The sequence below is a fragment of the Leptonychotes weddellii genome, chromosome 9 (genome assembly GCF_054177405.1).
Source record: "Leptonychotes weddellii isolate Sample4059 chromosome 9, ASM5417740v2, whole genome shotgun sequence".
NCBI classification, from domain to species: Eukaryota; Metazoa; Chordata; class Mammalia; order Carnivora; family Phocidae; genus Leptonychotes; species Leptonychotes weddellii.
The window spans coordinates 116,577,510-116,599,284 of NC_138377.1; the positions used below are offsets into that span (position 1 = coordinate 116,577,510).

A 21,775-nucleotide genomic window follows, 5' to 3' on the forward strand; every position below is an offset into this window, starting at 1 on the left:
GTCTGTGTTCTGCTTTATTGAAAGTGATTGTTAAATGATCTGTCCTCTAGCCTTGACCTGAAGCCCAGGGCGGACTTGCATCACTGGAATCGATGGCCCATACAGCACATCAGGCGTGGGCTTGGTGTGCTCAGCTCTACAGTTTATTAGCCAGTCATTGGGTGAATACTTGACTTTACTCAGCCTCAGTTTCTCATCTGCAAAATGCGGATGATAGTAGAACCTACCTTAGCTTAAAGTGTCTAGAAATGTACTTAGCCAGCACTTGGCATAACGTGAGAGTGTGTCGAAACGTGAGCCATGATTACTGTCATTCTTACTAAAAATGAATCCTTCAAAACACCCCACAAGACACACCACCTTTTCGATAAAGCCTTCCCCAGGCAGTTATTTGCCCCTCACCTTCCTCTAATATTGGTTTCTACCAGCAGTTCAAAGATAGGGGCCTGTCTTATTTATTTCTTTATCCCCCAGGGACTAGCATGCAATAGTCCTGAATATACATTTATTGACTGATGACTCAGGCCCTGGATTTGGGAACACCCTGTTTGTACCCAGAGGCAGAGAAAGCTGGAGTCCCTGACACCCCTCCCCCCTGGAGGGCTTCCACCTTACGTAAAACCTTGCTTTTCCGAAATCCCCTGTCCCTCCACCACACAGCCCCACTGTCTAAAGGTGAAGGGTGGGGGGCAAGGGTTCAGTGCTGGACCCAACACAGCCAGGGTTGGGTGATTGGGAGCAAAAGCCATGCAAGGGAAGATCGCTAACCTGAGGCTCAGAGTACAACCTAGGGGCGAACCCGTAAGTGGTCACCCTCTATAATGGGAACGGTTTATATGCAGTCAGCTACGCTTTGAGTTAAGTGAGTTTCTTTGGTGAATAGAGTGCTGAGTTCCGTAACCCCCAGTGTTCCAAGAATTTCTTATTGCAAAGACCTGTGGAGTTGTCAATAAGCTGGTTGGTTTGGCCAGTATAGACAGATTGCTCAACACCAACATGACCCCATCCTCCTCTTTTGGGAACTGGCTTTTTCTTGATAGTCTAAACTACATAAAGGCCAAATCTCCACTTTTGTGATGTCCAAATTCAGTCTCACACATCTCTCCTTGTGAGGAAAAAAAAAAAAAAAAGGGAGAAGCCCTCTGCATCCATCCCTTTCCTAAATCATGTGCTTACGTCCTAAGAATTGGATCTCCTCACAAAATGGCCGCCAGTCTTGTAGCAGGAACTCTGGGGCGTTCCCACGGCCCGGTGCCCCTCCCAAACTGTATTTGGTTGCAATCTCAGGGTGACAAGATTATCAGCCTGCCCATGCAGAAGAAGAAACTGAGGTACCGAGGCTCCAAGTCCTGCTTCCAAAGGTCCACCCTCAGGCAAGGACCGCATCAGAAAAGCTTTCGGGTCTTCCGAAGCCCGCACAGCTTCCCCCCTGGGCACATGCCCAGCAGTGCTCGTGGCTGAGTCACTGTTGGGGCTGCCGGGAATGCTGAGGGATCCCCTCTCTCTCATGAGCGAGAAGCTTTAGAACGAACTGTGCAGGGCACAATCCAGCGAATGGTGTTAAGGGATGGACCTCAGAGGTGCTTCTGTGCAGTCTGGCTCTGTGCCTGCCTCAGTGGGTCAGCGCTGTCCTAGGATTCTATAGAATAAGCCGTTACGTCTGGCCCAAGAAGAATGCCACGAGACCCCTGGATTGTGAGGTGCTGGGCTTTCCACCAGACAGAACCGCAGCATTTTGCAAATCAGGGCTTAAAATGAACCCCAGTTTGGGGGAATGCTAATTAGAGCCTGTCGGACTGAGGCCTGACTATTTGGGGGAAATGCGGTAGCGCAACTTTAAAGGTGACCAGTTGCCTTCGTGGTATTTTTGCCCCCGGGGAACAACAGCTTCCTGTCGCCCCATGGCACAGCTGGCTGAGACCTTAGCCCCCTTTCTCACCTGTTTTGCAGAAGCCAGACTCAGAAGGATGACTGCTTGGGTTGCGCCTTCACGGGACATTGGGCTTTCTTCCCCTTGCCCCAAGCTGGCTTCTCCAGGGCTACACTCCCCTCCTGGCGGACAGAGTCCTAAGTGCAGGGGCAGGCTTGCAGCCTGTGTGGCCTTCAACAAGTGAGGACTGCGATAGTGCTTAAGAGAAACATGAAAATTGGATAGAAATACAGAATTTTTTTCCAAAGAACCAGATGAGTAGGCTTGGAGGAGAGGTGAGGGGGGCCAAGGGAGGAATTGGTTCGACGCAAAACACTTGCTCTGGCCTATTTGCGTTCCATCCAAAAGATGTTTCTCAGGGCAAGTTGCCAGTCTCTTAAATATCCCAACAGCGGCAGAAGAGCTGCAGGTCCTAGGCAACCTTGGGGAGGAGACATTTTTCTCTTGGAAAAATAAGCGACCGAGTTAAGGGAAGTCACCACCCTGATGCCCTCCCAAGAGTGGCCTTGGTGGCCTTGCCCAGGCAGCCCCAGGAGTCCGGGCCCGGCGCACCGCAGAGACCGCTCTATCCACACCTCCTCCGGGGTGGCAGCCGTCCTGCCGCCCCCGTCAGGCTCGCAGGCCCCCAACTCGGGAGTGCAGCGAGGGCAAGTACCGGGGAAGCAGCGAGGTGCTCGAAGGGGATGCCGGAGGCTCAGAGCCCAGGTGGGGTGGGTGGCCCGGGGTCTCGGCGGGAGGGAGCCTCGAGGTGCATTGGCGGCTGAGAGCCAGCGGGCCATCCCGGACAGCCTCGGACAACTCGGAAGCGGATTTTCCAGCCTCCTGCCTGGGGGACACATCTGAGTGAGAGAAATGAACCAGGGGGTATGGGTGGCGCCTTCGGGACGGCAGTCTGGTTGGAATGGGGTCCTGGGGTTTGTCTCCCAGCGCAGTTTCTACTTGGGTTGGATATTTACAGGTTGGATTGGGGTGGTGGGGTGCTCTGCAGGCCGTCCGGGGGCGCTGGGCCTCCCCCGCCTGGGCTGCCGCGGGGGTCGGGGAGCCGGGGCGCACCCTGCACCCCCCGGGCCCGGGTTCCCGAGCTCCCCGCAGCCAGCGTCGGAGCCCCACCGCCTCGGTCCCCGCCCAGCTGGTCCCCGCCACTCACCCCCCGCGGGCCGCGCTGAAACCCGAGCGCGAGGGGGCGGGCCGCGCGGCGGCTGGGGCGGCGGGGCCGCGCCGACATTGGAGGGGACCCGGGGGAGGGAGGGCGAGGGAGGGGCGCGCGGGGAGGGGGGGCGCGCCGGGCGCCCGCGGCCGAGGGGTACCGAGCCTCCCGGCTCGCTGCTCCCGCCGGCGGAGCGAGGCTGCCCTTTCTCCGCAGCGTGATTTATTTTCCTCTTCTTTTCTTCTAAACTCTTCTTCCAGGGAGAGGCTAGTGGTAACAGGCCGAGCTGGATGGATGGGTATGGGGAGAGGGGCAGGACGTTCAGCCCTGGGATTCTGGCCGACCCTCGCCTTCCTTCTCTGCAGCTTCCCGGCAGGTAAGGCACTGCCCCCAGCGCGGGGACAGACGGCCGGGCCCTCTCCCGGGCCTCGTCGCAGCCCCTCGGCCACACGTCTGCTAGCCAGTCATAGCTGAAGTTCGCCGGCAGCCCCGGGACCCCCGCCTCCCACTTCCACCCGCCTTTGTTTCTCCCGCGCCCCGCCGAGGACGCGATGGATGCCCGCGGGGACCCGGGGGGCGGGGGGGGCTGGTGGAAGGACCCCGCCCGGCTGCCACGAGAAGGAGCCGGAGCAGGGAGGTCGCAGAGGCCGGGGGCGCCTCCCTCCCTCCGAGAAAGGGGGTGCCGGGACGCGCCCCTTAGGGGCCCCGAAGGAGGGGGAGGGGGAGGGATCGCGGACTCGCAGCGGGGGGCACTTTCTCCTGCAGCTTGCCCACCAGTGTGCGAACCTGTCGGGTGCTCAGGGGTGGAGCCGGGGCCGCCCCTGAGGTCCCGGGCGGGTCCCCGGCCGCCCCCTCCTCCGGGACCCCGTCCGGTCCCGCCCCCACGCGCCTGCCCACGCGGGGAAGCCCACGGACTAGGCTCACGCGAGCCCGGGTTCCTGTTTGATAACATTCCGCGTCGCCCCCTGTTTGTTTTTATTGTGTCAGAAAGGGAGAGAATTTCAGAATTAAAGCTGAAAAAGCCATCTGTTTCCAATGAATCCCCCATAGTTTTTCACAATGTTTTTGGCAGATCGCTGCTTTCAAATTCCTCCGAGCCCGGACCTCTTGTTTTTGTTGGGGGAAGGGAGGCCAACTCCACAGAGAAGCATTTGTTCCTTCCCAAACGCTCCAGTTTCTTTACTTTTTTTTTTTTTTTTTTCCTTTCGGGGGGCGGGGGAAGGCACGAAACTTAAATCCCCGGTCTGTTTTCTTTATAATGTTTCATAAAACTTTATTTCACTTTGGCCATATGCTACTCACAGCCTGGAAACGCCAGTTAAATCCTTTATACCCATTTTTCTCTTGCTAAAAATACAAATAAACGCAGTGTCACGGGCCAAATGGTCCCCGTCGCAAGGCGGGATCTCCCGGCCGGCTCCATTGTGTTGCGGGGTGCCGAGGTGTCTGTCTGCAGAAGTGCGAGCTTGTTTCGCTCTGCGGCCGGGACGCGAATCCGCAGCCCCCGCGCACGACCGAGCTCTTTGCGAGAAAGGATTTCAGTTAGACCTGGATTGGGTTGTTTTGTTTTGCTTCCCAGCCAACTGGGTTTCAGGAACTGGCAGAACTGGGCAGTCCGGGCTCGGCCTGGCTGCAAGTTGGGGCTGCGGGCGGGCGGACCATGCTGGCGGCGGTAAGGGGCAAGGGATCAGTTTACCTTCTCACCCCAGCCCCGCTCCCGGGCCTCTGGCGCCCGCGGAGTCCAGCGCGCCCAGCTCGCTCCGCAGCTGCGCGGCCCAAGGGCGTCCAGGAGAGCCGGAACCTGCTCCCAGCTCTGGATTCCACTGGGGAGGCCCCAGCCAAGGACAAGATGAGAGGGAAGGGTGTCAGTGACCCAAAGAGCCCTTGGACCCCCGTGCGCCCCCGTCCCGGAATATTAACACCCCTTATACTGAGCCCAGCAGCGGGGTGGCCTACTCCCTCCCCCCACACACACCTTTTAAAAGGCAGTTCCCCCTTCTACAGAAGGGTCTGGCTGAAAGGCTGATTTGATTCTCTTCCCAAAACTAACTAAATAAATAAATAGGACAGTCTTCTTTAAAAAGAAATCCACCTTTTGGAGAAGCAGGACTTTGCCGTGTGTGTGCATCTCGGTTTGGTCTAGATAAAGATCCGGCCCATTGGAAGTTTTATCAGATGGGTTGATAAATAGCTTTTGTCCCTCGGCTGCCTTGGGGGATGTGATCTCAGCTCGGAGCTGAAATTGAGAAGGGGGGCTTAGAGGCCCTTAAAACAACACCTTCCCGCTCTTAAAGGGGCAGCGCTTGTTAACTGCTGGAACTGGACAGAGGAAAGGGAGGGCCGGCTGGAGGGCCTCGGAGGTAGGAGGCAGCCTCCAGCACTACGGTGGTGGCGGTGTTTTCCGTGTTGCTCATTTCATGTCTCCATCTCTAGAACTTTATTTTAAAGTATTCCTCCCCTGCTCCGCGGTCCCAGGAAAGCTGGTGGGTTATATAATTCACAACGCGCATTCCATCACTTTTGTTTCCTAGAAGCCCATTTCATTTTTGGCTTCAAGGCTGGTAACTAAAACCTGGCAGATAGAACAGATAGCCGCCGCAGGGTCATGCCAACTGGCTCGTGTTTCTTCTAATTTGAGGCCTTGACAGCTGCATTTAAGTCAAAATTGCCCACCTTACTGAAAACTGAGCTTCCAGTCTCCCCACACCAAATACACCGGGGGCTCCAAAAACTTGCGTGCTCAAGGAATCTGGGTCAGAAGACAAGTTTCTTAAGTAAGAGATGAAATGGGTCATTTATGCCACGAAGAGATGGACAGACTGTCCTCCTCTTTGACCCAGTGGCAGAGGGGCTGATCTGCACTAAAGTCAGAGAAAGCTGCGGGTCCGATGGAGAGCTGGGAAGTGAGCCGGCTGGGTGCTGGAGAAAGCACAAAGCGTAGGCAAGTGCAAGGCGTGGAGACCCCCAGGGGCCCCGCCTGCTGGGGCCTCTCCCACTGAAGACAGGTGGACTCTGGCTGGAGCAGGCTCCTCAAAGAATAGGTTTGTTCGGCGCTCGTTAATTGAATGGGCTGCCAGGAGTAAAGCCATAGGAGTGCAAATTAAATTGGACATAGCTCTGTGGAGAAAGATGCCTTAACCTCTGTAGACTGAGAGTTTTTGTGTCTTTGGAGAGTGTTTGCCAAGTACTCGCTCAGTGCCTACGGCACACTGGTGGGCCTACTGTGTTCCTGACTCAGTGACAGCCCTCGGGGCCCTCTCCCAGCACGGCCGGCAGACCCCCAGCCTCCTAATGGGAAAGGGCTCCGTGGTGTTCCTTGGGCTACAGGGCTGTGTGCTTGGATGATGTTGTGCCCACAGTGGATGTGGATGGACCAGTGGCCATGTCTAGCTGCAGGGCGTGGGAGAGGGGATAAATAGATGCTTCTTAAACTTTGAAACCTCTGTGACTTCATAAAACAAATTTCTAAGAAAAGCCCGTCAAAGGGTTGTAGATACGTTGGCATGCCTCCCATCAACGTCCGGTGGATGCTCTCCGTACTGGAGCGCAGGGCTTCTTCAAGTCTGGTCCCTCAGCCTCCCCTGGGAGCTGGTTAGACATACAAGTTCTGGGACCACGCCAGACCTACCGAAGCCCATACTCCGGGTGAGACCCCGCAGTCTGTACTCCACCAGGCCCTCTAGGGGGTTCTGATGCACGCTCCGGTGTGAGGACTGCTCTTCTAAGGATCATTGCCTGTCGTTTCCCCTCGTTCCTTTCCCTTTACTTTTAAACTGCACCTGCTACAGAAATGTTAGTCCTCAGGAGGGAAACTAAGGCTAAGGCTCGGGGAGACCAAGGCTCTCTGCAGTGTTCAAGTGCATCTGTGTCATTATGGAGATGAGAAAAGTTCTCCCAGAGCTGGTGTTTAGAAATGTGCAAGCAAGTCAATTTGCTTACCACATTTTTGTCCTCCCAGTGGGACTCAGTGTCCCAAAGGGAGAGAATGAAGTGATGTCTGGTTGCAAGAGCCAGAGGACAGCAGAGCCAGCTAGCAGGTCGGCGTGTGACACAGCAGGGCCTTGGATCCCAAGGAGGGCGGGATGTAAGAGCCTATGGATGGTTTGCCCTTTAGCTCCTGAGGGTGAACTGGGCATAAGGAGAGGATTTCTGGTCTTGTGGTTGAAGAAGGGAAACCTGTCTGCAAGGTTCAGGTAATTGCTAGCAATCACCCCAGAGCTCAAAGGAGAAGTGGGGATAGGTGCTCTACGGGCTCAGATAAGGACGCTCCGTGCGATGGGGAAGAGGGGGTCCCAGGACCCTGTGGAGGTAAGAGGACGGGGTGGGGACCTGTTTATAGGCTGGGGGACACGTAGTTCCTGCGAAAAATCCTCTCTTCAGTGAAATATGCAAGGCCCTGCACAGACTGGGCAGAGAACCCCAACTTTATGTTTTGATTGAGTGGTTAGCTACCATGCTGTTCTCATCTTGGCTGAATTTAACCTGCGGAAAACTGAAGGCGCTGTTTCTTCTAGAGTGACCAACTCATCCTAGCACACCCCGGGCTTTTCTAGTTTTAAAGCTGCAAGTCTGGTGTCCTTAGAAACCCTCTCAGGGGCGCCTGGGTGGCTCAGTCGTTAAGCGTCTGCCATCGGCTCAGGTCATGATCCCGGGGTCCTGGGATCGAGTCCCACATCGGGCTCCCTGCTCGGCAGGAAGCCCGCTTCTCCCTCTCCCATTCCCCCTGCTTGTGTTCCTGCTTTCGCTATCTCTCTGTCAAATAAATAAATGAAATCTTTAAAAAAATAAAAAGAAAAAAGAAAGAAACCCTCTCAGTCCTGGGCACACCAAGATGGTGGCTCACCTTAGATCCGCACCCGCCCCCGCCCCAGGACTAGTGCCTGGTTTGAGTATGTTAGCGAGTGCCCAGAACCGTAAAGCCCTGAGTGGGACATGGGCCTGTCCGTTCAATCCATGCTTGGGGCTGGGCCTCCTTCCTACGCCCTTTCCTGCCTGTTCCCACTGTCTCCTTGCTACAAGAGCTGGCCAGCCCTAGGACCTGCCTCTCAGGCCCCCTGTGCACACCCCCAAATGAATTGTTCTGAAAGTCCTGCTCGGGAACTCGTGCCTCCTCTTAGCCCTCTTTGGAGCATTCAAAAGGGAGGACCCTCTGTCTTCCGGGCCCCCAAGCTTTTCCCAGGTCTCATTCCCATGGCTTCTGGCACATCCCCAGGCTCCAGGTCACTCCTGCCCGCACCCCCCACACACACACATGCACATTCTGCCACCATCCCACCACACCTTCCCTGTGGGCAACCCCCAGGCTTGCCCAGTTTGGAATGGGAATGCCCCCTTGATCAAAGCCCAACTTCAGTGCTGTCTGTTGGGGTCTGGTGCCATCCCTCCAATGACCTAGACACCTGTCCCCTTGGCTACAGATACCTGTGCTTCCTCTCAGCCTCATTGCTTCGTGGGTCTTGGGTTTTTGTCCTCTCCTAGATCACCAGTTCTCTTTCTTTTTTTTTTTTTAAAGATTTTTATTTATTTGACAAAGAGACACAGCGAGAGAGGGAACACAAGCAGGGGGAGTGGGAGAGGGAGAAGCAGGCTTCCCGCGGAGCAGGGAGCCCGACATGGGGCTCGATCCCAGGACCCCGGGATCATGACCTGAGCCGAAGGCAGACGCTTAACAACTGAGCCACCCAGGTGCCCGTCACCAGTTCTCTTAATAAGGGCAGAACCCCATTTTCTGTTTCTTCATACGCTTCTCCTTGCTGCATATCCTGAACACGCCCCACGAGATCCTGGGAATTATAGGGCCCTTGGGTTTTTGGCATTTCTGTTTTGTTTTTTCTCGAGAGACAGAGACCACAGGGTTCCCCCCGCCAGATACTCCAATCTTCTTTCTAAAATAACTTTTTTTTTGGTTATAAAAGCAATACTCATTTTTAAATCTAAAAACCAAAAAGGATAAGTAAGTAAATGAAAATAACCCAAATTCCGACCTCCCACAGACTTCCATCACTACTTAAGATGATGCACATCCTTGGAGACATAATACCTTATATTGTTCTCTCCAAAGTATGATCATTTGAATGGAGAACGATAATTTTTAAAGCGCTTTTCACTTACTGAGTGGCCATAGTGTACCAGGCGCTCTGCCAAATGCTTTAAATACAACACCTCATGAGATCACCACACCTTCCTCATGGACGTCATCACTCCCACTGTCCTGAAGAGGAGACCGAGGGTCAGAGAGGTTGCCTGACATTACACAGCTAGCTAGTGACAGAGCCAGGGGGAGAACACAGACCCCTGCCCTTACCCATATCCCCTGTTTTGAATAAACACGCTCATTAAGTTTGTTTTATGGCATATGAGAGTTTGTGCTATGTAGCACGTAAGGCTTTAAGGTGAGGAAAAATAAGGAACAAAATTGGGAGAGATTCGATAGCAGAATGAAGAGTGACTGCATTTTCTGTGGACCTAGCGTTTTTGCCTCCTCCCAAGGGCCCTCTCTGCTCCCTATCCATCCCTGGCTTAGTATTTCAAAGAAGAAGATGCCACCCAGCCATAGGTCAGGAAAACAAGTTGGCAGGACTGACATTGTGCAAATTTTCCCAAGTCAAATTTATGTCTTTTGGGTTTTGCTTATTTATTCATTTCATGCACCATTTCACCCAAGCAGTCGGAATACCGAGACGCCTATTAAAGTGATCCGTCTGCACCCAGGTCCCTGCAGAAAGGAGCCCATTATTGCTCCCCATGCTAAGGAATGTCCCATGAACACAGGCTCACACATGTGTGTGCCAGCCGGGCGTGTGCCCAGCTGGTGTGCCTTTGCCCTCCCACTGCATGGGGCGGGGGGGTGAGGCCAGCCTGCGGACGGTGGTGAGGGTGACAAAGCCACTTCAAATGAATTTGGAGGGACACCTGGGTGGCTCAGTCGTTAAGCGTCTGCCTTCGGCTCAGGTCATGATCCCAGGGTCCCGGGATCGAGCCCCACATCGGGCTCCCTGCTCTGCGGGAAGCCTACTTCTCCCTCTCTCACTCCCCCTGCTTGTGTTCCCTCTCTCGCTGTGTCTCTGTCAAATGAATAAATAAAATCTTTTAAAAAAATGAATTTGGACCTGGAGCGGCCAAGCAGATGAGCCCAGGGTTGCTGAAGGAAAAGCCAGGATGGAAAATTATCATTATGAGAGCCAGCCCCTAGACTCAGGAAAAGGGGTTACGCCTCAAAGCACCAAGACCAAATTACTCACCTGAGAACTTCATTTATATCCGAAAAGTGGTGTCTTTGCCCATAACCACCCTCCTTGTGGAACCCGGGGTAGCTCATCTCTGTGCCCTCAGACAGGATGCTCAGGGCATGGCATCTCGCTCCCCGCTCAGCCCTTGGCCAGCACGGGTCCCTCTTATCCAGAGGAGCCCTCAGCCGCCTGACGGCCAGGCCTGCCTGTGGCCTTTAGGCCTGCCTGTGGCCTTTAGGCCTGAGGCGAACACAGGTGCTTTTTTGAATGTCCTGTTTGCCACTGATCTAGCTCCGCACGGCCCCAGTGGGAGCGGGGGGAGGGTGTCCAGTTTGGCAAGCTGAGGTGTGCCCTTTTCCTTGGCACTCGGCGTGCTTTCTTGCAGCAACTTGGCATGCGTGGCTGGGGCGGAGCGGCCCTGGCTGGGTGGCAGTGGGGCCCCTCTCCCCGCAGGGTGGGAGGCACTGAGTTAACCCCCGGCACCCCAGCCTACCCACCGCCCCTTCCTCCGGTCATTTGAGATTCTCTGTGAAACTTCCTCTTGCCTGACGCCTTCTCCCGTAGGCTGGTTCCTGGAGGAAGCTCCGAGAAAAGATCCTGGTGCCTCCAAGGGAGTGGCGGGCTAGGTGGGTTCCCTGGGACAATCTTGGGCTGCACCGGGGAGGAATGCTTTTTAGGAAAGACGACCACTTCTGGCTTGCTGCAGGTTAAGTAAGGTAGGGTCGGCTGCACCTGGCAGAATACCCAGGCTGTCACCTGGGTGTGTCCCTTGAAGTACCTGCTGTCAAACACGTCAATGTTGACGCCATGGTGATCCGGTGCAGTTCCTGTGGGAGAGACAGACGGGCGGGTTCCGGGCATTTCTGAACTCAGGGAGACGCCAGGACACTGCCCAGGCCAGAGTGAGCCACATACTCGCACCAGCTCCGTTCGCGGCCCGGGCCTTGGTTCCGTGCTGAGGGGACAGAAGAGGGTGGGGAGTGGCCCGCTGCTCCAACTGCTCCTGCCAAAGCCAGAGTGCCATGCTGGGGGCCCTCCCCACCTCCTTCAGGCCCCTATCTTCTTAATGATAGGTTAATGATAAGAGGGGAGCCCCCGTGCCTCCATGGCCCAGAGCGAGCGGGGGACAGGAACGGGAGGTCTCAGGTTTCGGTGGACTAAAGCCACCTTCTGATCATGCCGTGCACCTACTGAACATTGGCCGGGGGCTCCCCACAATCAGCCACATCGAGTCTGAAATCCTTAGGCTGGCGCGGCAGGGTCCAGTCAGGAAAACAGAACCACACGGGGGTATTTGCACAGAGGGACCTGAGTATAGGGGACTGTTGGGCGCTTGTGGGAGCACCTTCGGAAAGGCCACTTGGGACCACGGAGGCACGCACACCGCAGGAAGCCTATTCCACCCGTGGGGCGTGGGGGACCCAGGGAAAAGGAACTGGGAGGGGGGCCAGGTCTCCGAGGAGGATAGGGTGATGGAAACAGCCCGAGGCCAGCGCCCACTTGTGGGATCTAACGGAGCTGGGGGACAAGAGGAAAGGGGTTTGGAGTCCCCTGGCCACCCCCTCACACAGCAGAGGAAAGCACTTTGGAGCTCGGTGACGTTTGCTACCAGCAACCAACCAGTATTTCGGCTCCAGCCAACCTCCGCTGTTCTGGAGGCCGCTGCGCTTCCAGACCTCTGTCCCACGCCACCTGCCAAATCCCACTTGCCCTTCCAGACCTGGGTGGCAGAAGTTTGGTAGCTGCCTCCACCTGAGCAGAGAAACCCACGGAGGCTTGTTGCAAGAACAGCATGAAGCACCTGGTAGGGTCCAGAACTTCCAGCGAGTAAATGAATCCAGACAGTTGTCGTGCTAGGAAGCCCCCGCCCCCCGCCGACATTGGACAAAACCAACTCGATCACGGGGCTTGTATTCCAAAAGAGCCTTACCCCTTTAAGAGGAGGCAGGTTCTTCCCCTCTGCTGGCTCACCCCACCCCTCCTACACAGCCACTGAAACCCGATCTAACCCCTTTGCACGCGGGTAATTTATTGGTCTATTGGGCTTTTCTTGGTGGCAAATTGCATTGTCTTTATTCCTGGGTTCTGGCCGTGGAGCGGCTCGCTGCATTCCTGAGACTCGTTTCTCAGGGCGATCCTTCACACCCCCTTGGTGCACAGTGAAATAAGTTTTATTGGGCTTCTTTGTTATGCAAACAGGGCGGTAATAATCAGGCTATTATTCCGAAAGATTGGGCTTGATTAACAGTTCAAAGGAGGTCTCTGAAAGCAGCTAATGCTGCGCTGGTGCATAAATATTTTCCTCCTGCCCCGGGGGGGGCGGTACGGCCGATGCTCCGAGCTCCCTGCCCCCGGCTGGCTGTTTCCAAGAGGCGCTGGGTTGCTATTGAAAGGAAAGGAATTAAGTCAGGCTGGCTGTGAGGCTCTGATTCCTCTCGCGGGCACGTCTCAGCCCCCAAAGGAGGCAGTCCGGAGCCCATCTCCCCCCAAAAGTGAAATGTTACATATGCGGAGTGCCAGGGCACGTGCAAGCCCCCAGCCTCCCCCCGGAGACCTAGCAGAGCCCTGGGTGGGGGGGCTTAAAAAAGGCATCAGATCTGCTAAGATGCTTTGAGTGCGGGGTGGGGGAAGATGAGGGGCCCCTGCTCTTGGGAGGTGACCCCTCAGCTGGGGCGTCGGTGGATGATGCGGAGCTTTCAATGAGGCCCAGAGCCTCCAGAGGCTGAGGAAGGTGACACGCAAGGGGTCATCTTCAGTGTTTGCAGCGTGGTCCCATGTGAGCCTTTTCTGTGTGGCTCTAGACAAGAGCCGAGGCCCCTAGGATATCCCTGGAGGCAGATGCAGGTCCCCAGCTGGAGCTATCTAGAGCAGGAGGGGACAGTCCTATCCCCGCAGACTTCGGGTGGCGGTGGAGGCTGGCTGGAGGTGGAAACCGGTGGCCAGCGACCCTGGGTGTCCCTCAGACCCCCGGGGTTCTAAAACTCCATGGCGCATCTTGAGAAGCCAAGACAGTTTGGTCACAAAGTGATCATTAGATGAAGTGATCTTGATTAAGTTGACGGCACAGAGAGACAAGGAGTTCTGGCCCCAATTGCACGAGTCAGGAGCCCCCCAGCCCAAGGACACAGTGGCTAAGATGGAAATGAAGCGCAGGAGAACTGACTTCCGGTCAGGTTCTTGATCCCCCGGCCCTGTGCCTATTGGCGGTCTTGGATCCATCCAGAGGTGGCCAGAGGGCCAGAAGGGGCCACTTTGCTGTCTGCAGGAACCAGGCAGGGAGGGGGCAGCCATGACCTTCTGTCAGCCCAAAAGCACCAAGGGCGGCTCACCCTGCAGAGCCTGGTCTCCTCTTCCTGCCTGCATGAGTTGCAGTAAGATTTGTTTCAACCTCTCCCACTTTCCTCTCCGTGCATCCTTCCCTGGATGTTCACATCAGAAAAAGTCCAAGGCTTCCTGCCTGGAATTAAGGTCTCGTGCTTTTTCTTTTTCTTTTTCTTTTTTCTTTTAAGATACGGGACATAAAAATCAGCCCGTCTGTGGTTTCTTTGGCAGGTGACACTGCAGCCAAGAGCTTTTCCTTTTGATGCTGGGCCAGGTTACATTCAGGTTCCTGACCTGGAGTGGCCTCCAGCCCATGATTTAGTGGAGTAGACATGGGGCAGCAGGATGACTCCAAGAGGGGGTCGAGGGCCCCTCGGCTCTCCACCCGTGGGGACTGTCCAGCCCTGGCAGTCCCTTCCGTGTGACCCCCAGGAAATGACAGCTCATGCGTGACCACTTTAGGCAGACAGGCCCAGGAGGGCTGGAGAGAAGGCAGGGGTCGGGGGGGATGGGAGCCCCGCAAGTCTGGTCCCAGCCAGTCCCTGGCCTCTTACAAGCCATCCCCCCACCCTGAGCTCTAGCTTCTCAGTCTGTAGTGGGAGTGCTTGGCCGGGAGCCTTAAACGAGGGCTCACCATCCATTTGGGGGGTGGTCACTGACCTGAGAACCTAGGGGTGGCGATGGCCCTACGTCAGGAACTGGGCATGGTCAAAGAAAACACATCTCGCTGTTGGGAATTTCAGGACCTGAATCCTTCTCAGCTGGTGTCCCCAGAAAGGTAGGGCACAAGCACTTTGAAAAGCAGAGAAAATAGCCCCCCAAAGCCTGTTGGCTGTGTGAGCCAGGCATGCGTGCACGTATCAAATGGAGAAAAAAATTCTTGCCCGCCAATTCAGAGTAGCCGTGAAGATCTGGCGTTCGAGCGGTTTGCAGTCCACACGGGCCAGGGAAGATCGGGGCGTCATTATTGTCATCATTATTTCCTTTTTGGAGAAGCCTGTGTGTCCTGTGGGTCACACCCCCTGCTGCCCCCACTGCACGTGCCGCCCCTGCCCCATCAGCCCCCTGAAGGGCAGAGCCCCTTCTTCGTTGTCTTTGTGGCCCAGAGCCCATGGGCTCGGCCTGGTGTGTGTGGAGGTACCTAAGGTGAAGGAGGAGGGGGCTATGTAATGCCGCTAGGCCTCAGTGTGCCTGGCTGCTGAATGGGCCGTCATAGGGTTAATGGAGATACCTGTACAATGTGCTGCTCAGCCTCGGGAACTAGTAAGTGCTCAGCACACATTAGCTGTTAGGTAGGTCTGAGTCTGCCCCACAAATGACTATTTAAGCGAGCCAAGTTAACACAAAACTGACTTCCACTGAGCTTCCTTCCAGTGTTCTCAGGGTTTGCTTACATCAACTCCACGGGTCCCTGAAGCCACTGATGAAAGTCCTGACGCATCTCCGTGGCACAGAGAGCAACACTGAGCTCAGAGAGGTTAGTGGATTTGCCCATGGCCACACAGCACTGAGCGCCAGAGCTGGAATTGGACCGTGAGCATCTGCCTCTAGAGCACATACCTTTAAACCCTCCCCACCAGCACCGCCTCCGAAAGTGAGGTCCCCCGCTTCCCGAGAATCTCCAGCGTGGCATTGCCCAGTGACACAAAACCTGTCACCGACCGCCTTGTTGACCCTGAATTCACCCCGGTGCTCTGTCTGGGTGGGGAAATTGCAAGTGCTCTCGTTTTCTTTGTGTCACAGAACCTAAGGTCTGTTCCTTTATTCGTTAACAAGAGCAAAAGCGAACTTGTTGAAATTGTGCTACAGGACCCAAAGTTTCTGATTCCACCATCTCTCAGGAAACGTCTGGGTGGAAGAGGTATCGTGGGGCGCCTGGGACACCAGAGAGGAAAGGATGGCTGCGGGAGAGAAGGCGGGGCCCCGCAGCAGGAGGAAGAGACTGGGTCCCAGGGGCTGGTGGGGGGGAGGGCAAGCAAGAGATGAGAGCTCTCTTCACTGCCTCCTCCATGCCCTGTCCCCCTCAAGAGCTGGGAGAGTCATCCCAGCCCAGGTCACCCCTCAGTGACCACAGGTCCTTTCAAGGAGCGGGGACAATGGAATAGGGGAAGCCGAGTCCACCTGGTCTTCTGGCCCCTGGCCAAGTGAATGTCTCCAGTGATCTGGCTTCTTCAGGGGGGGAGTCAGGAGGGCCCAGGAAGGGGAGGAGAGACAGGGCAAGGCTTGTAGTTCCCGAGGCTGAAAGTCAGGGTGCCAGGCACGGTCGGGTTCTGGTGGCAGCTCTCTAACTAAGCTCTCTAACTCACACCTCCTTGCTGTGTCCTCACGTGGCCAAGGGTGAGCCCCCCGCTCTGGTGTCTCTTCCTAGGAGGACACTAATCCCATCATGGGGCACCCACCTCATGACCTCATCTGAACCTAATCATCCCCCAGAGGCCCCCCCCTTTCCAAGTACCATCACATTGGGGTGGGGGCTTCAACACAGGAATCTGGGGGGGGACACATTCAGTCCATCGCATCCTCCCCGGTGAAAGACAGTGAGTGTGGTGGTGGGTGAAGTCATCCCAGGTGCCCTTGGGAAGTGTGGCGCCCAGCCAGTCATGGCCGATCCGGGTGGGCCGCAGGAGTGGGTGGTCAGTGCACTGAAACAGCTGTATGCACACTCAGCCCGTCCACATCCAGGTGGGGGGCAGAGCCCAGCCAGGGCCCTAACGTGAGGACGAGGGTGAGGTGGGGGAAGGGACACTCCGGTCCAGTGCCCTTCCTGTCCCCTCCCTGTCCCCGCCTGTGACTTCTAACCTCTTACCTCATGGGGGTGGAGGTGTTTATCCCCCTCTGAGACCTTGGTCAGGGCCCCCGTTTGTTGAGCACCCACGGGGTCCCAGGCTGACCAAGTGCATCTTCTCGTTCAACCCTTGGCAACTCTCTAAGGTGGGTGCTACCTCCAGTTCATAGATAAGGAAAGTGAGGCAGAGCCAAGTTCCCACAACTACTGGTAGGGGACAGAGCGGGACTTTGAGGCGGACACTCTCCCTCCGGTGCCCACTGCCCACCACCCCATCTGGCCAGCGTCACCTTCACACCTCTCCAGGTCTGTCCCTAGTCCTGGGTGATAACATCGGGAACGTTCTCCAGACCGCTGAGAAATGGGATCAGTGGGACTTCATGGGAGCGAGGGGCTGGAGGAGTTCACCCCTGTGTGGACCCTGCCTGGGGCGGAAGGCCTACCTCTTGGGTGCAAGGGCAGCCGCAGAATGACCGCGGTCGCCCCCTGGGGGTGGTGGGCGGAGCTGCCTTCACCACTCGGGAGGCTCTGAGATGGGGAGGGGAGCAAGGGAGGGAGCCCCACTGAGTTTGAACCGAGAGATGAAAGGCCTCGTTTCCAAGGGCCCAGGGCCTGCGGAGGGGGGCGGGGATGCCCAGGACTGCTCAGGGTTGGCAGCTGTGTCCTGCTAGGCTTGCACCTTGGGAGAGCCGCCTCCTCCCTCTGCCCCCTCTGCACCCCCCTCCCACGCCAAAGGAAATGCCCCATTCACACACTCCGGACTGGCTGGGCTCCAGCAGGTTCGAACTTGGCCCTTTCGTGACCATTGAAAAGAAAATGGCCCAACTCTGAAGAAGTGTGGCCAGAAGTGTGACCAGCAGCGTGGGCCCCCCTTGGGAGCCTGGCAGAAATGCAGAGCCTCGGGCCCACTGAGGCCTGCTGACTCAGCCCAGGCGGTTGGTGTGCATGGGGAGGTTTGAAGAGCGCAACAAGCCTGTGTAGAACCTTCCTTCCTGCTGCCGGTCTGCATGCCTGGCCACTGAAGTCACTAGGGACTAGGAGGATTAAGGGCCAGCCACGTCTGTACTGGCAGATCCCACCTGATGACCCCCTTTCGGGGCACCTCTGTAGGATTTCGGTCACGAACCCCAGACCTACTGGAGAACTCTGCCTCTGGGAAGCTGCTCTGAGCCATTTTCAAGGCTGTGAAGACATCAGTCTCCTACCACCACCTGCGGAGTCGCCCCTGGGTGGGGAAGGAGCCACAAACGGGGGTCAGGAGTGAGACACTCCGCATACCCCACGCTGTCTGTGTGCAGGCTGGTCCTGCCCCAGGCCCCGTTCCTGACCCCTGCCTTGTAGCCGCTGCCCACGCTGGAAAGCGGCCCCCGGGGAACTGGTCCGCAGGGGGCAAGGCCACGGGGCACCTGGGGACCACGGGCCTCGCGGCTGGTGGGGGACTCTTGCAGGGAGAGGCTGAAGGTCGCTGGTGGTGAAGCGTGCCCTTGAACCACTCAGCGGCTGGCGGGCGGAGGCGATCGTCTGTGCTAATTGTATAATGTCAAGGAACTGCCCTGGGTGTGGGCTCTTAGGCCCAACAGGCCAGATGCAAAATCCTGCTTCAGCTTCTTCCCAGAGACCTGGGGCCAGGAAGGCAGCCAGCTGAGCCTGGCTGTGCCCCTCAGGGAGGCGGGCAGGGCCGTGGGGCCTGGGGCCGCGCGGTGGGCTGGCTGAGCTCAGGCACCAGCCAAAGACAGAGTAGCTGCGACTTGGCTCTCTGCTGTCCCGGGTCAGCTTTGGCAGAGCTGAGGCCCACACAGCTCCTGCTCGGGTTGCCACCGTCTGGTTGTAAAGGGGCCGGTGGTGGCCTTTCTCCCCTTTGGGCATGCCGAGCACCCGAGGGGGACCCGAGCCTGACTGCAGGCAGGGCTCCCGACGCTGGCGGGCTGGTGGGCGGTGTGGGCACAGCCCGGTGGCCGCCACTCAGCACAGGCCCGTGTGCCACTCAGAGCGTTTTCTCAGACGTCCCGATCTCCATGATTCCGAGAGAGCATCGCAGGTCAGCACACCCTGCGCCCGGAATCGGGGGGGCTGCCTGAGCGGGCCGTGCGTGGGGGCAGCCGACCAGAGACGGAGAGTAGGTGGCCCCCCCCAGCGTGTTCCTCTGCACGGCACCCCTCCACTCACACCTACCCCCTCTCCTCACCTCACCTCCACTGTGAGGGGCACCTTCACCTTCTCCCACACAGGCCACATTAGCCTTTTGCAGGGTCGGTTGGGCCTTGCGTGTCTTCTGTTGTTTGGCGAAATATGAAGACAGCAGGGCCAGAGAATCTTCTAGCTGCCTTTCAAGGGACACCTGCCCCCAAGAGCACACATCTGTGGGAGGGAGACCATGGGGGGCGGTTCTCAACAATGCCTTTCCCCTGTTCACCCCAGGTGCCTCTTCATGGCAATTACCCCCCTTACTTACCAAATCTGCTTAACTCTGTAGTTCTCATATCAAATCTGCTTTATTTTTCCTAATACAATTTAAGTAAATATGTAACCTCTCAAAAGAAAAAATGTCCACGCAGACTTCACCAGAAACAGCCTCGTTTGTCAGCAGTGGTGACAAATACAGGGGAAGTTAGGAGAGGAGCCCGAATGTTAGGACGAGCACGGGCTCCCCCGTGCCCAGGTGTGTGACCTGGGCAGGTCAGCTTCAGCTCATGCAGGGGCCTGCTGAGGCCTAGATCTCCAAAAGATAGGCCATCCAGGTGTCCGGGCACAGGGCCGATGCTCAGATGTTCCGTAGCCTGCCCTTAGGTATTTCTGTCCCTGGCTTTATTGGCGACTTGATTTTGGAGGTAAAAGGCCAGCACCAAAGAAGCAAACTGACTTTTCCAAGGGTTCTCAAGCCTGGCTAGGGGCCCGGTCAGGAGCGGCTGGAGCAGTCGTTCCATCCTCCTGTTGATCACTCCAGCTCTGGGCTGCGAGCGCAGAGGCCAGGCCTCCCAGCTGGTCTGCCGGCCCCTGTGCTCCTGGAGCCTGTTGTAGAACCTTCCTTCCTGCTGCCGGTCTGCATGCCTGGCCACTGAAGTCACTAGGGACTGTGCAAAAGAATCGGGGAGGCCAGGAAAGGGCAGCCTCCAAGATTCAGGTGTGTTAAAGCCACAGTTTTCAGGCATGGTCCCTCGTAGCTAATGGTCACTAAAATCTCAAAGCTTGTGAGTGACTTTTAAAAAAACCATGAATTAAGGCCAGATCCAACGCTATCGCTCTCCGTTGCTTCCCAGCATGCTCTCCTGAGCAGGACAGAGGAGGGAGGGATGGAGCGATGACAACCAAGAGGGAAGCTGCCCTTGCTCTTGCAGACAAGCTGGCCGGAACCAGGCCTTCTGGGACCGAAGCTCATGGAGTAATCCTACTAGCCAACGTTCACTGACCTTCTGCTCTAGTCAGTGCCATTCTTGGTCCTTAACCACTCTGACCAGCCTCATAAGGTACATACTACTATGACTCATTTTCTAGGTAAATCTGCCGAGGCACAGAGAAGCCCAGGGCTTTGTACGAGGTCACACAGTCGCAGAGCCCAGCACACACAGTGGGCCTTAATTCCCAGCCACATTTCTGCTGAGCGTGCCACAATGCTTGGGGATGGCTGTGACGGTGTCAGCAGATGTCAAAGGCCCAAGGGTGGCTTGTCAGCTCCCCGAGTCCGGCTGCCCGGGAACACTGACCACGCCGCAGGTGGGAACTGTGGGAGGGGCCTCCACGGGCCCTGGCGGCAGGCCGCTCTGCACGCCTGGCCCCTTGGGGTCACCCCAGGCCGGAGGAAGGCTGGGATGGGCAGGTTCCGCCCCGCACGCCCACCGGCGGGGATGATTGGCCATCGGGGCGCGAACGTGCAGCGCGGGTGGCGCGTCTGGGAAGAGAGGTCCCGGGCCGTGTGCCCGCGGCGCCGGTCCGCGGGGCAGAGGAGGCGGGAGCCCGCCGGCCGGCCTTGACACGTGTCCCTTCCTTCCCCCCCCGCCCCCCGCCAGCCGTGTCCCCGTGCAAGATCCTCAAGTGCAACTCTGAGTTCTGGAGCGCCACGGCGGGCAGCCACTCCCCGGCCTCGGACGACGCCCCCGAGTTCTGCGCCGCGCTGCGCACCTACGCCCTGTGCACGCGGCGCACGGCCCGCACCTGCCGGGGCGACCTGGCCTACCACTCGGCCGTCCATGGCATCGAGGACCTCATGAGCCAGTACAACTGCTCCAAGGATGGCCCCACGTCGCAGCCGCGCCTGCGCACCCTGCCGCCGCCGGGCGACAGCCAGGAGCGCTCCGACAGCCCCGAGATCTGCCACTACGAGAAGAGCTTCCACAAGCACTCGGCGGCCCCCAACTACACGCACTGCGGCCTCTTCGGGGACCCGCACCTCAGGACTTTCACAGACCGCTTCCAGACCTGCAAGGTGCAGGGCGCCTGGCCTCTCATCGACAATAATTACCTGAACGTGCAGGTCACCAACACACCTGTGCTGCCCGGCTCGGCCGCCACCGCCACCAGCAAGGTAAGGGGGAGACTGAGGCTTGGGCGGCCCTGCTGTCACCGGGGCCCAGAGCCAGACACCGCCTGCAACCACCACCCCCCCCCCCACCATGTTCTTATTTCCAGTAAATGGGCTGATTGTTTACAAAGGAAATGTTCTAGAGGGTCTTTGTCATGAGCTCAACCGACCGGGAACCACCTCTTCACGTTGCCGAGAGTGTGATGTTTCTCAAATGCTGGATGCTGCCTGCTAGGGGTTTGTGGAATCAGTTTTCTGAGGTCAGAACCCAGCAAAAGCATGTCACTTTTTTTTTTTTTTTTTTAATTGGCCAGGGTAGAACAGGCTGGCCTGACCAAACACTGATAGGAAAGGCAGGTTGCCAGTGCGTTGTACGTGGGAAGGGTACACACTTCAGGGAGCTGAGTTCCGGTTGTGTGCATGCGCGTGTGTGTGCTTGCGGACCTGGGCAAACGCCGGGTCCAGGTGTAAAGGAGAAACACGGCCCAGAGCACTAGGCTTCAGGCTTTTGGACTATTTCTTGCCCTCAAACTGCATTTTGGTAGAACTCCAGTATTAAATCCTGATAAAAGAGAAGCCTCTGTGCGGGTGTGTCTCCATCACTGCCCGCAGGGAGGGAGAACTCCGACCGTCCTGGACACGGGGACCCAGCATTCCTGGAGGTGACAGCGGTCCTGCCCAGGGGTTCTCACGTTCGCACCTTTACAAACTGAACAGATTTTAGAAGATAGTGATTCCGGGCCCCCACCAGGCTGGTATGACACCAGATCTCTGGGTGGGCGTGTGTGTGTGTGTGTGTGTGTTTTAAAGCCCCAAGTGATTCTGGCATGGATGGGGTTAGGGACCC

The 21,775-nt window shown here is 57.1% G+C and overlaps 1 protein-coding gene across 3 annotated transcripts in view; it reads left to right on the forward strand.

Moving 5' to 3' along the window:
• RGMA (repulsive guidance molecule BMP co-receptor a) overlaps positions 1 to 21,775 on the forward strand; it is a 44,077-nt gene that overhangs the window by 13,401 nt on the left and 8,901 nt on the right. The window contains exons 1-4 of one of the 3 annotated variants that reach the window (XM_081831609.1): positions 2,647 to 2,773; positions 3,338 to 3,453; positions 19,905 to 20,123; positions 20,417 to 20,931. In XM_081831609.1, the coding sequence (XP_081687735.1) occupies positions 3,372 to 3,453; positions 19,905 to 20,123; positions 20,417 to 20,931 (816 nt within the window). In that variant the 5' untranslated portion in view covers positions 2,647 to 2,773; positions 3,338 to 3,371. Of the gene's footprint in view, positions 1 to 2,646; positions 2,774 to 3,337; positions 3,454 to 19,904; positions 20,124 to 20,416; positions 20,932 to 21,775 lie in introns of those variants that run through there. The other 2 variants (XM_081831608.1, XM_081831610.1) reach the window with 2 other exon arrangements.